We start from the raw sequence: 15891 nt of genomic DNA, 5'->3' as shown, positions 1-15891 counted from the left end.
AAAAACTGGATCATCAAATCAGCCAGTCCAGAATTCTTACTTGAAGCACAAATAGCCAGATTTAAAATTTCCTAGTTTTTACATGTATGTGTGTGAATATATATTTTGGAAACATTATTTAAACAGCATGACACAGAAAAAAAAAGAAAATCCTTGAGCATGGTATGATTCATTGTAATTTTAACACACACAAGCCTACCAGAAACAAATACCATACAATTATTTTATTCCCTTAGTATATATTATATTGGTTAAAATTGGACTGTTTTTATCTTGTAAATGTAACAAGAACATACTGAAATGCACAGGTAATTGGGGTCTTACTTTTTTATTACAAACTTTATCCTATTCCCCACTTGAAGAATTTTCTCCAGCCGAGGGATTCCATACCAAGAGGGACTCCGAAATGGAATATTCTCTGGCAAACCTTCCACATAAAGATCAGTGGGATGTGCTTCAAATTTCTGGTAAGGTACAGCCTTTGGTTCGTTGCTTCCCAAAGCCTCAGCTATTAAAAAACAGCAACACAGACCACTCAGCTTCCGTGCGAGAACAAGACATAAACTACAAATATCCTGATTTATAAAACAGCAACTCAGAAATAGGTTAAACTTATACAGTGCTACCTCTGTACTTATCCTTAACTGGTTCCGAGAGGAAAGGCGAGTATTAAAAAGGATGAGTACCAAACAATGTGACTTACCATGTGACCCTTTTTTCCTGCCATGATTGATTTCCTATCTGTCCCTATCTGTCAGTGAACTTCCCATCATGACTGACTTTCTCTCTGTTTTCTGCATTTGTCACCTGCTTTCTTTTGCAGTGACCTTCCTAGCATGGCCTATTTCTGGGGTGCAGGCCATGCCCACCCCAGCTCCGCAAAGGCAAAAAACGTCACAATACGTCACGTGATGCAATCAAGGTTGACACCCCCGGCCTATTTCCTGTTCACTCTCTGCAGCTGTCCCCCACTCTCAATGTTGCACTTTGACAATGAAGGTTCATTCATTCACTTCCTTTTGCAGTGCCTCAAGTACCAATGAGTGAGTGCATCAAGTACCAAATTTGATGAGTTTTGAAGCAGCCAAGCACCGAGATATCACTGTGCTTGTTAATTTTTTTAACACTCTTTCTCTCATAAAAATCATTTTTCCTTTTATCTTTAGATCATTATTGAGAGCAAATTCTCATTGTAAAATAATACATTTATTATTTTTAATAATTAAGTAATCAATAATTATAATTAGATTTAGAGATCACCTGATTCCAAGACTCTGGATGTTTTATAATATACAAAATCAAGTAGATGGAGAAGCTGTCCACTCTTTCAAAAATAATTATAAGAAACTAGTTCCCCAGTACAGAAAGAAGAGTCATGCCCAAACTGGTAGACTTTTTTTAGGTACTGTAATGGGATTGGGAAGGAAATCCTGCTCACACACAGAGAGATACACCAGGAACTGCTACCAAGTGTACTTACCAAATTTTCTGCAGAATAACTGATCTACCATTTTCCTTAGTTTTGTAATTCTGGCGTACCATTCTTCTTTCACTATAATCAGTGGTGAAAACAAGGATTTTACTAAAATAGTTAATATTCCAAGGGCAATTCTTTATTTTCTCAGAAAACACCATTTCACTTTGCCATCCATTCCATCTTGAAGGATGAACCATTTTAGCAGACGAAAAGGCCAGAGGAAAGACGCTTTTGCTAAGTGCATTTATAAGCAATAGCTATCAAGGACAGTGAAACTATAATAAGGGACAATAAAACAAGTAAGGACAGATATCACAGCTTCTCTAAGCACTAGACCAATAAAGGCAAAAATGTGTATCCAAGGATATGGTAGCTACCTCTGGTCCCAATGACCGACTCATATTGGATCCTGCACTAGACAGATAGCCATGTGACAAGGACCAAAAAAAGAGTGATCAGGGCAAAAGGATATACCAGAAAATGGACATCTGACTTCAGAATAGCTATAAAAGCCTATGTTGTGGCTCCGACCCCCGAGCCTGTCCTACCCGAGGAAGAGGACTCTGAGGATGATGGGGAGGAGGAACTGGCAAGGCCTCCCTCTCCGGGACCCTCCCCTCTGGCAAGGCCTCCTTCTCCGGGGCCCTCCTCTCTGGCAAGGCCTCCATCTCCATCTGAAGGCCGACAGGAGCAGCCTGGGAGTAGCCAGGTTGGGAGCCAGGCTGGGATGGAGCTCGAGCAGCTGCAGCAGATACAGTCTAACGAAGATGACTCATGGCTAGACCCCCGAGAAAGACGCAGGGTCAAGCGTCTACAGCAGCGTAGGAAGAGTAGGAGGGCCAGGGATTAGCTGAGTCATTGAGCCACACCCCACTAGGTACAAAAGGGGGTGTGGCTGCTCTCAGAACTTTGTGACGAACAATAGTTTAAACAACTTCTGGTCACATCTTCGGAACTCTGCTTCTTGTTTGAAACCCTGGTCTGAATTCTTGGCAACACTTCTGTACATCTGCTTCTGAACTGTTTGTTTGGACGTTATCTCATTCCAGCAAATGCTTGAGGTAACGAGCCTATTTTGCTGCCAAGGCCTTATCTGAAGGCAATTAACTACAGCCTGTAGAATTAACTCTTGCTAGTCGTGCCTGCTTGTCTGTTTGTTTGTACTCTGAAGGGGGGAACAGAACAGCCTAAATATCTAGTTCGGCAGGAAATAAGCCCATTGAAATTTCAGCTCTTCTAATATTTACAGCATATGGGTAGCACAGGTATCCACAATATATATATATATATGGAGAGATGGTGTCAACATGCATCTGTATGTATGCATGAGAAAAAAAGAGAGAATGAATGCATACACTGCAAACTTGGCATTTACAACCTCTTGGCCTATGTATAAAGGATGGAGCACATGTCATGGTATTATGACACAAGTCATCATTTTTGCAGCACTGTGGTTAGGGAAGGGATGCCCATGACTGGTAGAAACAAGGTCTTAAAACTTATTCAAAACACTGAGGCAGGTAATCTAGTTTTTTTTAATTGGTAAAATTTTACTGATTCTGAAGAAGAATCAGAAGTCACTAGCTCCAAACGTTAGGAATAAAACAAACACCAAAGTAAGTGTCAGTGGACTTCACTAGGAGATGAATTCCAAGCTCAGGTTCTTACAACCTTGGATACCTTGTCAATGATCCACATCAAATGTGGCCACACTTGGAGTACACACTTACCCCCTGTAACTGGTTTGTCTAACGGTAAATCTTCTCGTGTTGAATTTAGTAGCTCATGCCTGCAAACATTCAAACAAAATATGTATTTCAGCAATTAACATTCCACTCTGATTATCAATTTTAGCCCGTAGCAAACATTGTATGCTATCTCCTCATTGCCACAAATAGAGAAATTAAACAAGAACATATTTTACAATGTGAGAAGGCCAAATTATAGCAGAGATTTATAAACTTAAATTAAGAACACCTTCATTCAACAGGAAAACACACTACGCAGGAATGTGATAAGCCAGGTTTGGCTTGAGAAGATGGTACACTGGACTTACCATAAAAGTTAATTTTCTAAGCAGAGAGAGGGTATCGGGTAGTGGGCATCTTCTCCCACACATCTTGGAGGCAGGGCTTAGATTTCTTCTAATCCTACTTTCCAGTGGGAAAGGATAAGCTATTTCCCAGTTTCAGAATAAGCCAGAAAAAGATGCAAAGATAAAATACTTGAGAAAACTAGAAATAAAGAGGCAGATATGGGGGGAGGGGGGGGGAACGGATGTTGAAACTTTTCTGCCATAATTATTAGTGAGTTGGAGGCCTTGGCTCTGCTCCAAACTACAGACTTTCACAGTAAATCCAAGGACTGTTTGCCCAGAAAGGCAGAGCATCCCAATAGAACAGTGGTTTTCATAGTGTGGTCTGCAGACACCTGGAGGGCTCTCCAAGGCACTTTCAGGAGATTCCCAAACTATTTCCACAATAACACTGAGACATTATTTTCCTTTTTCATTTTTGCTCTCATGAATCTACTGCTGATGCCTCGATGCAAATTAGTGCCACCAAACTAAACTAGAAGTCACTGTAAGAGCCACAGTGGCCCAGTGGTCAGAATGCAGTATTGCACGCTAATTCTACTGACTTGTCAGCTCAAGGTTGACTTAGCCTTCCATCCTTCTGAGGTCAGTAAAATGAGGACCCAGATTGTTGGGGACAATATGCTGACTCAGTAAACTGCTTAGAGAGGGCTGTAAAGCATTAAAAAGGTAAAGGTAAAGGTTCCCCTGCACACGCGTGCTAGTCGTTTCCGACTCTAGGGGACAGTTCTCATCTCCGTTTCAAAGCCGAAGAGCCAGCACTTGTCCGAGGACGTCTCCGTGGTCATGTGGCCGGCATGACTAGACGCCAAAGGCGCACGGAACGCTGTTACCTTCCCACCGTAGTGGTCCCTATTTTCCTACTTGCATTTTTACGTGCTTTCGAACTGCTAGGTTGGCAGAAGCTGGGACGAGTAACAGGCACTCACTGTTACGCGGCACTTGGGATTCAACCTGCCAAACTGCCGACCTTCTGATCGACAAGCTCAGCGTCCTAACCCACTGAGCCACCGCATCCCTTTGTAAAGCATTATGATGCGGTATATAAGTCTAAATGCCATTGCTATTTCAATTGCTGTTCTTCACTGCCACACACTAAAAAAAAGGGTTAACTTCAAAAATGCCCTTAATGAAGCAATGAAAATTATTAATTTTATTAAAACCCAATCCTTGAGTTTTGACATCTTTTTAATGCTCTATGTGATGAAATTGAAAGTATACATAAAGCACTACTGCTACATAGAGAAGTATACTGTTTGCTCAAGGAAAAACATGTATGTGATTGAATCGCAAGCTAAACTGCTTTTTTTCATGGAACATTATTATTTGAAAGAATGACTGGCAAACTGCAGTTACTTGGACTTGAGCATTTGGCAGGTATTTTCTCGAAATGTCAATCTTTCGGCCACAGTTGCTTCCTAATGGACAAACCGACTGTCATGCCTCTAGCTGAAAATTGTGCATTAACTAGGCATGGCAGTCTGAGTTTTCTAAGCTTAGGAACATGAGCAGTTAATTGCTAGATCCAGAGAACAGACGCCCAGGCAGAGACATTAGTGGTAAGGCAGTCTGTGTCGCCTTATCAGAACTGCACTATATTATCTCTAGCCTGACAGCTAGGCGCTTGGGGTATTTTCACCATTTTTATTCACTGCGACCCCAAGACTCGTGCCACCAGAAAGGCATCCAGTAAAGGAATGGACTTGAAAACTTAATAGCAAGGCAGGAGTGCCCCTTACTACCCCCCCCCAGAGACCTTCCATTTAGGTTTGAAGAGTTTGTTAAATATCTCAGGAAATGGAACGCACAATGGGGATGCAAGTCACCAGGAACACCTCTGCTATCAGAAGATCTACAGGAACAGAAGGCTCTGTTTTCTATGGGCAAGAGTCCTGAATACTCGTAGAAATTTTGCTTTCAAAAAATCCTGGTGGACTCACAGAGACTGGCTTTAAGTTCTCTATCTTATCTAGGGACAATTCTTCCTCCTCTTCTCTATGTGACTGGTCCTAAGGAATAACCTGAGTCAGATGCCAAAAAAAGGTAGGCTAAAAGGCCCCTCCCCCCGCGCCACTCTCTCTTTGGTGCTTGCCCTTTCTAATGAGAATCTGGTGAGAACACATCTGATGAAGAGAAGGACCCAGGGATAAGCAATGCTTTTCCCCATCTCCCTCTTCCCTGTGGACAAGAGTTCCCATCTTCTTCCTCCTTCCCGGGGTGGGTGATGGAAGGGCAGATTCATTCCAATGAAATCATGCCTGGTTGGAAATCTCGATTCCATGAACTGGAATCTCAGTTGTAATGTAAGGTGAATGGAACCTGCAGAGGGGAATGGTACCTGGCAGAGCCATTGAAAATGGTCCAGTAATGGAGAAGAAGGGGCTTGGGTTGTTGAGTATCCAGGACTCCATCTTCCATCCCGTGTAGTGTCTGGGCCAGTGATGGCGAACCTTTTAGAGTCTGACTGCCCAAACTGCAACCCAAAACCCACTTATTTATCTTCGGGTGCCGGGTGGGCATGGCCCATTGGCTGGGTGTGGCCAATTTGGCGGGCGTGGCTGCAGTGGTAACTGCAGACCGGGTGGGACTAAAAAGTTCAATCAATTCCAACTTTGCAAGAGCTCTTTCCCCACCCCCCACCCCGTGAGAAGTTGAAATTGATTGATTGAACCTGGTTTTTTTGTGTGTGCACACAGCGGCAGAGGCCTAAAGTGAAAAGGTTTAATAAAACCCAGCTGAAGGCCTAGGACTGGGGCAATGGCGTGCGTGCCCACAGAGAGGGCTCTGCGTGCCACCTGTGGCACGCGTGCCATAGGTTCGCCACCACGGGTCTGGGCCAACGAACTCCAAAGAGAAGCCATGACAATCCCACTGGCAGTTTTAAGCAATACGTGGCTTGGTAACTGCAACACTGGTGATGTTTCCCTGAAGGGAATTTGACAAGTGAGGTGAAGGACAATCCCTCCTTTGGCTGCACTCACCAGAGAAATTCTCTACTGTCCATGGATAGGAATTCCCATCTGTGAGTTGTTAGTCATGAGAGCCAATTAGGTTTTTTAACAAAGGAAAATAAAGGGGAAAGTAAAGGGAAAAAGGGGGAAAAAAAGAAATGATTATCTATAACAGTGTATCTCAACCTCAACAACTTTTAAAATATGTGGATTTCAACTCCCAAACTTCCCCAGCCAGCATAGGTCCATTTATCTTAAAATTGCTGAGGTTTAGAAACGTTGATCTATGTTAAGATGTGGAAGGCAAGGCTAGAACTAGGGAAGGGAACTAACTATTCCCCTCCCATAGGAAGAAGGATTAAGAGGAAACTAGGCCCTGCCCGTAGGATGAGTGGGAGAAGATACTATCGGGTGCCCTGGCTCCACCGCTGCAAAACGGTCAAAGGGCTTCCTCACTAGCAAACAAAGATGCAAATGGTTTTAGGAATCCTTGAATAAACTCAGCACAATTTGATATAACAGTGACATAGCAAAAACCATCAACAAATCAAACACATAGTCACGGTATCTCAAAACTTAAAATACTCCAGCATCACCAGCAGATAAGAGCTACAGTTGAGCCAAAATCACATGCGCACAGCTCCATTTAGCTCCTCCTTTCTCTGAATATTTACTATTCAGAGTAGTTGTGTTAAGAATCAGGTTAAATGTGCTTGTGCTTATGCTCATCTTGTTCACAGGACCTCCTCCGTCATTCAGGTCCCGCTCTTAATTTCCAAATTGCACGCTCAGTTTTCCCCTGGCTATCTATCTGTGCCTCTGTTCAGGATCAAACATAATTTTCCTAGGTTTCCTAAAAGCAAATTTCGTTTTTCTGTCTGCCTTTCATTTTAAAGGTAAAGATTTGCAAAATGATCTGTGCCTAAACTGTTCAAAGCATGAAACAGCTATTTTTGGATGACTTATGCCTCAAGTAAAACATACGTTTCATATGTGGATGACTTATGCCTCAAGTAAAACTTATGTTTTGGTTTGTGTGCAAATTAGTTTCTAATCAGAAGAGGGCATGGGAGGGAGAAGTGGGGAACATATGGACATTAGGATTAGTGATTGAAGAAAGGGAAGAAATGGCTGAAGCATGCCAGCCCCTCTCTCCCCTCAGCAGCAGCTCTCAGCATGGCTTATCCCATCAGCCTACCTATGCCCTGACCTTCCCAGTGCCTTCTATTCCTTCTTTCCCTCCCTTCAATCATTTCCAATGGCTAATGCGGAATTTCCCACAGACTGCTCTCCTCAATTTTCTCAACATCTTTCCTTCTCTCCTGTGCAGATACAGGGGAATGTTGGCATGAATAGTGACTGCATTCCAGAGTATGAGATGGTGTTGTGGAGAGGGTTTGGGTGATGTTGCCACAAGTCACCAGTGAAGGAGGGGAAAGTACTGAAAAGATTGAGAATCAGGCCAGCTTTGCACTGATGCATACATGGGGACAGCAAAAGAGATGTAGAAAAGGGAAGACTTTAGGACACAGGTAGGCAACCTTGGCTCTTTTATGACTCGTGGACTTCAACTCCCAGAATTCCTGTGCCGGCATGGCTCAGCTTGGAAACCTCTCCCTTTCCCCTCAGCATGGCTGGCTCAGGAATTCTGGGAGTTGAAGTCCGTGAGTCATAAAAGAGCCAAGGTTGCCTACCCCTGCTCTAGGATGAAGGAGGAGCAGGCTTGAGGGATATGACATGTTGGTAGTTGCTGAGGGAAAAAAAGGGAAAGAGGGAGGAATACATAGGCAACTTCCTCTATTGCCCTATCCAATTATGTTTTATCCAAAATTCAGAGGAGTGAAAATGTTCTGGGTATGAGGTTTGTCAAATTGTGGCTTAACTAAAGTGGTTTTCTAGAACTTGTAGACAGTAGTGGTTTGTTCCAAGATTGAAACAGAACTCTTTTTTTTCCATTTTGCATACCTCCTTATTTACAGACAATCTTTTCAGTGTGTGAGTGACTCGATTCTAGTTCTTGCAGAAGGGGAAGAGAGATGGAGGACATCACCAATGCTCAGCAATTCTTTTGGGGAAAAAGAAAAGGCTGATGTATTTGTCCACAAAATTAAATCCAACTTACTTACTTCTTAATCACAAATCGGATACGTTCCTTTGCCAGTAAAATCCGTTCAAGACGTGGGATCCCATAAGTGGAGGGTCTACGAAAAGGAATTCCTTCTGGTAATCCTTCCACATACAGATCTTCAACATGAGATTGGAAGAGTGGATACGGGATAGATACAGGCCCTTTTGCATTAATAGCTTCAGCTTTAATGTAAACAAGGAAAAATTATATTACAGTTTAAATAAAGAATGCCAAACTATGTGTTCCCAAAGGATACTGAATGTAATCAAAGTAGCAATATGTTTCAATGGAGCCTATTTTAAATAAAAGGAGGGATCCCCCAAGGTTCTAAATCTGAAGCAGATGCCAAACAGCATCAATTACCAATAGTAATTTTCATTAACAAAATATTAGCAGCCTATTTTGAGCTCTAGCACAAACAACACTCAAACTATGATCCAGAATTAACTAATTTTATTTTTTTTATAATCTGTTTAATGTTGTAATCTTTCGGTGCAAGTCCTCTACAGATAAAGTAATGATCATAAATCTGGATTGCTAATGCAGCTACTCCATCAAGCTATAAATGGTGCAGACCCAGATCAATGCATGTTTTATTTTCTGATTCATTTTACAGATGGTCAGAAATATCACTAGTTCACACAGATACCAAACCTCAACTATAAATCTATGCCATGTCCATGTTAACCCAGAAGTTGAGTTTACTTGCTATTCACAAATATGTTCTGTAGGCCTGCAGTTGGGTGATCACACCTACAAAAGGATGTTTTCATCTAGAGTCAGGATGTAAAAATGTAATAGGACCATCTTACGTCTCCCTCTTTCTGTATTCTCATCATTTCTCAGGGGGAGAGGAGGTGGGAGCAAATAACCCATTGAACAGAGCAACACCTGCATTTGGCAGGAAGTAAAAAGAGAGAAGAAAGAAGGTGTTTCAGTTCTTATTCTTAAGGTGACTCAAAATAAGAGAGCTTTTTCTCCCAATCTTCTGCGTAGGCAAAGGAAGACACTGTACTATAGTTCACTCCAGAATCCTCAATATCTAATGGATTCTGCCAATGCATTAGAGATTGGACTAATCCAAAAATTATCAAGGGAGAATTGTAGATTCAAAATTAATAGGACAGGTAATTTGTGATTTCAGGGTCCTGTAAAATTTCTATAATCTTTGAATTGTGCAGTGGCTTACCACCGGTGGCAAACTGGCTTTTAATGTCTTTAGCCTGGCAATTGTTTTCTTTACCAAAAAAAGAAATCAGCCTCATACTATGATCTCAGCTACCCCCAAAGTAAAATAATAACGGAATAGCAAAATGTTGCAAATATTTGCTGGTCTTAAATACTGGAAGGTCTTTTAGGATTTGAGGAATGTGGCACATCTGGTCCATTGTACTACAGTACAACAGTATCTGTGCCAGGAAATGCTGCTGAACAACAGCATACAATAAGTGAATTGGAGGAATAGGTTAGGAGTACATAAATCTACCAAAAGGAAAAGACTTCTATACAGTCAATACAGTCACATGGTGTAACAAGATGGTGGGTTTGTTGTCACTGTGAGTTGTGTATGTGTGGGAGGGGCACAAAGGGAGGCTCAGCCAATCTCACTGTACACGTTGTACTTTGATAATAAAGGTTCATTCAAAAACATCCTATTTTCATACATTTTTCACATTCCCTTCCTTTGCCTCTAAACTCTATTTTTTTAAATGTTAGGCAGCTATAGTCATAGGACAATACAAAAACTGCACATGAGTATCTTCAAAACATCAGATACACTTGGCTCTGAGTGGAAACTCATCAGGGATTTTCTATTTTGTTAATTTATTGTTTTGTTAATTTTTTCCTGCTTTGTTTTTACTTTAAGGTGGTGTTTGTTTTGTGCTGTTGGCAGTACTGAAAGACTGGAGCTGGCATTCTGCCTAGAGATGTCAGCTGGAGCTCACTGTGGTGATAGTGTAATTCTCCAAAACATTTAGGAGTGGCAGCTTGACAAGACTGCTCCTAAATTACATCTTTCTGACAGAAGATCTTGGGTTCATCAAGGGGCTTCAGGAGATAATGTGTAGAAATTACACTTGGAACACCAATAAACTAAAAGTGAACTTGACTTGAGCACAAAATCTCATGCTTAAACCTACAATGTGGTAATGAGGGCCATAGCACTCCACATGTCTGTCCTTATTTCTTCAACAGATAATCATTCAGTGGCTCTATATAAGGTTATTCACTTAAATTTGCCAGAATCTTATGTCTCTTCCTAGGTGGGATGTGGAGGCAATTGTTATCTTGGATTTATTCCAGCTAGTAGATTTGGATGAAGTGGAAAGGAGCTTGGGACCCAGCCTGGTTCTTTTGGGAAGTTAGCATGTATTTGTTTGTAACCAGTTTCAGAAAGCTGGCAGAACCTCTGTGACACAAAGGGTTGTCTCACTGTATTTAAGAAGGCATGGCACATCCCATTCCAAGAAGCCTTCCCTGGATCCAGAAACCTTGGATAATTATTATTTGGATATTTATTATCCAGTTTCCAAGAAAAAAGGACTCTGGCTCCAGCAGCAAAATACTGTAGATAAAAGCCCTTTTGCATTTTTGTTTAGCCTTAATCTGATTATTGGCAGATTTTTTTTAACCTGTACAGTTACAACTAAAGAACATAAGGGGAAAAAATTAAAAAGTGTGAAAAATAAAAAAAAATGTAACAGGGAAATAAAATTATGAAGGGAATTGACCCGCGGTAGAGTATGAAAACTATTTGAGAGGCCTAAACTGGGCAAAGTGGGAAACAGAATTCAAGGAGGAGATTAAAAGAGTTCCATCATTAATACTAGCTTTGCTTGTCACAAAATTCCTGCCTTCCAGGCAGTATAGGAGATTTAACTCGTATATAGATGCCTTTTTCAAACCGAACAGGAAAATTAATTCTCACAAAATATGCAATATTAATGTTCTTTTTATTTTGTGCAGGTCCCACCCAGGCTACAGCTTTTCCTGGCAGTGTATTTAAACTCCATGCAGAGGATTTGCATTCTTAGGAAGCCCAGTCTAAAAAAAAATACCTTGCAGAACTTCCAACAGCAGGCCCTTCAGTCAATACTAAAACCTATTGCAATCTCTCTTAAGTCTGCAGAACCAAACCGTTATAATCACCCTTTGGCACTGGCAGCTCTTGGACAATGGCAGGACAAAACACCAAAAGACTCTACGGCATAAAGAAGCTAAACTTTTTTAAAAAAAGTTATTAGAAGTATTCAAACATAACTGGACAACTGGGGAGCGGGGGAGGAAGACACATACCGTATTTTCTTTCAAATAACTTTTCAACTTGCTTTCTCAAGTCTGTAATTCGGGCATTCCATTTCTCTGAAAGGAAAAAACAACGTTAGCCCTGTAGACCAAACATGTCAAACACAAGGCCTGGGGGAAAGATCCAGCCCGCAAAATGGTTTCATGCGGCCCGCGAAGCCATCCTGGAAACAGTGAGGGAACGCCCCCCACTGCCTTGGCCCTGGCCCAGAGACCCTCCTTCTGCCAGAGACCCTCAGATCTGTCCCACTCCTGCCCAGGCCCCCATAGGCACCCTTGATGCGAACGATGTAGAGCTGGCCATGCCCACCCAGCAGGCCATACGCACTTTAGCCACGCCCACCCAATAGGCCACGCCCACCCAGGCCACACCCAACTGGCCCCCTGAGGGCAACCGCAATGCTGACGCGGCCCTCAATGAAATTGAGTTTGACACCCCTGCTGTAGAGGATATACCAAGCCTTCTAATTTATTTCATTCTAAGTATTAATTCTATCTAGTTGCTAATGTGTGAATATAGAAATAAAGCCTAACAATCTCTCTCTCTCTCTCTCTCTCTCTCTCATCTATCTCCCAGAGAAACAATCACGTTTTTTTAAAAACAAACATTATTTCTCTTTTACCAAGTGAGTCAATAGCTTATTTCCATCAAAATTAAGGAGACCTTCTAAAAGAAGGAAATATTTACATACAAAACTTATATTTTTGAATGATAGGCACAAATAAAACTCTGACTTGATTTATAATCAATCCATCTTCATGTCAGGATGAAGGCTATGCCCAATTATATAACAAACATGAAACAAGTCCAAGATCACTTAACTTAACTCCACACTACCAGCCACATTAACGTCTCCTATAAAAGGCTAGCTGACTGGTTTGTTCATGACGTCAAATTACTACCTCCTTGTTCTCCTTCTATCATACTTCCAATGATATTCAAATTCCACCAAGCCTGATGAAGAGCTTGATTACATCTGTCATGGCATCTACTCTCATACGAACATTCTGAATCTTCAAAATATATATATCTAGGCAATATATTAAGTTCTACAAAATATACTTTTTTCTCCATGGCCAGTATGACTGTCTTGGATTTTATGTGTCAGAAAACTTCAAAGTATTTCAGTCATTCTTGTAGGATTTCATTTCTCTTCATTTCTTCTTTGACTCATCAAGAGTTCTTTTCAAAGCTTGAACAATATTTTTTTTTGTAAATCCAATAAGGAAAGAATTATCCAGGTCACTTTTTTGGTTTCTCATTGGTATTTCCTTTTTACATTTTAAAGTCTCAGCCAGTTTCTTTTCTAAGTCCAGTCAAACATCTTTTTCTAATTCATTCTCATCACCGGTCTGATACTGTGGCTACTATTTTTGGATTCCATTCTTCAAGTCTCCTTCAGTGTTTTTCTGTCTTAAGTTTTTGCAGCCTGTACAGGTAGTCCTCGACATACAACCATTCAGTCAGCGAGTATTCCAAGTTGCAACTGTTACAAACAGTCTTTGGAATTCACATTTATGAATAGTGGCTTAGTGCCCCACAATCACATGATCACCATTTGCAATCTTTCCTGCCAGGGCAACAAAGATGATTAGGGGACTGGAGGCTAAAACATATAAGGAACGGCTGCTGGAATTGGGTATGTCTAGTTTAATGAAAAGAAGGGCGAGGGGGGGACATGATAGCAGTGTTCAAAAATATCTCAGGGGCTACCACAAAGAAGAGGGAGTCAAGCTATTCTCCAAAGCACCTGAAAGCAGGACAAGAAGCAAGGGATGGAAACTAGTCAAGGAGAGAAGCAACCTAGAACTAAGGAGAAACTTCCTGACAGTTAGAACAATTAACCAGTGGAACAACCTTCCCCCAGAAGCTGTGAATGCTCCAACACTGGAAGTTTTTAAGAAGAGACTGGACAGCCATTTGTCTGAAATGGTACAGGGTTTCCTGCCTGAGCAGGGGGTTGGACTAGATGACTTAGATGTGCTTAGCAATAACAACAGTTATTATTATAGTTTTCCCAGAAAGACAATGGGGAAGCCAGCAGAGAGGTCACACGTTGCTGGTGTAAGACTCCCCCACCTGTGAACACTCCCCCAGCTCCTCTGGGCTTATGTCTGTCACTTGTGCACCCCTGCACACTATCCCTGACCAGTGCACTCACTACCCCCAGAAACTCTCCCCAGGCCTCACAGAGCCTCTCACACCCTACCCAACCTGTGCCAACTCATACCTACCTACTCCTTCACAATACATGGTTCTCTCACACATACTTTGCCCAACCCTCCATCGCACATCTTCCCTGCACTGCACCTTGGATGCATCCTCCCTGACAATCATACTAGCTTCCACTGCATGGGCACCATCTCTTGCATTGGCTCTGCTTTCATGAAGCCTTCTTCAGTTCACCTTACCTCCCCCAGAACTCTGGAATTCCCGTTTTTCTAAGTATATTCCACAGTTTGATAAGGATCTTCGTATAAATAATGCACACACTGAATTCTTTTTACTATTCTCTGGCTTTATGAATAATCCAGTATGTATCGGCAACATCTCCTTTTCCTGTCTTTTCCAAATCCATACTGAATATTTGGTACCATTTTTTCTATATATAATTTCTAAAGCAATTATATGCAATAATTATAGATATATTCTGTGACTTGCTAGGGAAGGTCTGACCTTGCTCTCTTTTTCCTCTCCCTCCTTAACTCTGGCTTTACCTCACAGCTTTGGTTTATCATTTTCTTCTCTTGTGCAATTTGTGCAACAATCCCTTTGCCACTGTCACTAAGTCATATTTCTCCTCTACCATCTTCCTATATCACTGTTGCACAACACAGGTACCTGCTTGCTTTAGCTGGAGAATTGTGATGACATTTATGCCTTGTGTGACTCTCCTTATACAGGTAATCCTTGACTTACAACAGTTTGTTTAGTGACTGTTCAAAGTTACCACGGCACTGAAAAAAATGACTTATGCTCATTTTTCACAGTGACCTTTCCCCGCGGACACATGAACAAAATTCAGATGCTTGGCAACTGACTCTTATTTATGACCGTTGTTGTGTCCCAAGATTATGTGATCAACTTTTGCGACCTTCTGACAAGCAAAGTCAATGGAGAAGCCAGTTTCACTTAACTGGATTATTAACGTATCAACTGCAGCAATTCACTTAACAACCGAGGCAAGGTAGATCGTAAAATGGGGCAAAACTCTTAACAAATGTCTCATTTAACAACATAATTTTTTTGTGGTCAATTGTGGTCCTAAATCAAGGACTACCTGTATTATATAGTTATCTCTTTGGGGTAGACCAGATCAGGAACCACATTCCACAGGAAAAGCAGAACTATATTGCAAATCTAATTGTGCTTCTCCTTTCCTCTTACACCCCAATGAGGCAAAAAGGAATAAAGCATAGTCTCCTCTTAATACTATCTTCCTTCTCAGAGCTTAATAAATATGTCTGTATTTTGTTGTTTAAATATCATTTTCTGATTATTTGCTTCAATACCACTTCCTGGATTTCTACATATATGCTCTTGGCATATACTCCTACCTTTATTTGCTCACCCCTCCCAGGGATATCATCCTGCCACAATGATGTAACACAACAGGTCTTGTGAGGGACATTCCTTAGTTAACCTTGTTTAAACTTTCTCAGTGGATAGGTCCAAACTAGAACTGCTTCACAAATGAAAGATTTATAATAATTTCATCTAAAACTTACCAAAATTGAACTCTCTAGCTTTTCTTCTCCCAACATTGGAAGCATCATTAACTGGTTCTATGCTCTTTGTCTTCTTATGTGGCGGTAAGTAGTCATCATCATCTTCAGAGAGACAAACATATGCATCACAGCTGTTACTTGACATTATCTCACTGTCTTTAAAAATCATAATTTGAACTATTCCAATATAAGGATTCGCTTATCA

General features: G+C 41.3%; 1 protein-coding gene across 5 annotated transcripts in view; it reads right to left on the bottom strand.

The window, feature by feature from the left end:
- Positions 1-15891, bottom strand: part of GTF2I (general transcription factor IIi) — a 78252-nt gene that overhangs the window by 28659 nt on the left and 33702 nt on the right. For all 5 annotated transcript variants that reach the window (XR_014026071.1, XR_014026072.1, XM_081324904.1 and 2 more), the window contains 6 exons: positions 15687-15788; positions 11949-12014; positions 8650-8833; positions 3208-3266; positions 1481-1552; positions 325-508 (listed from right to left, as the gene is read on the bottom strand). Coding sequence is in view for 3 of the 5 variants with exons in the window: in XM_081324904.1 (XP_081181030.1) it covers positions 325-508; positions 1481-1552; positions 3208-3266; positions 8650-8833; positions 11949-12014; positions 15687-15788 (667 nt within the window). In the remaining 2 variants the exon portion in view is untranslated. The remainder of the gene's footprint in view (positions 1-324; positions 509-1480; positions 1553-3207; positions 3267-8649; positions 8834-11948; positions 12015-15686; positions 15789-15891) is intronic.

Source organism: Vipera berus (genome assembly GCF_964194415.1).
Source record: "Vipera berus genome assembly, chromosome: 1".
Lineage (NCBI taxonomy): Eukaryota > Metazoa > Chordata > Lepidosauria > Squamata > Viperidae > Vipera > Vipera berus.
Note: the sequence above shows the minus strand (reverse complement) of the source record. Positions and strands in the feature narration are given on the sequence as shown.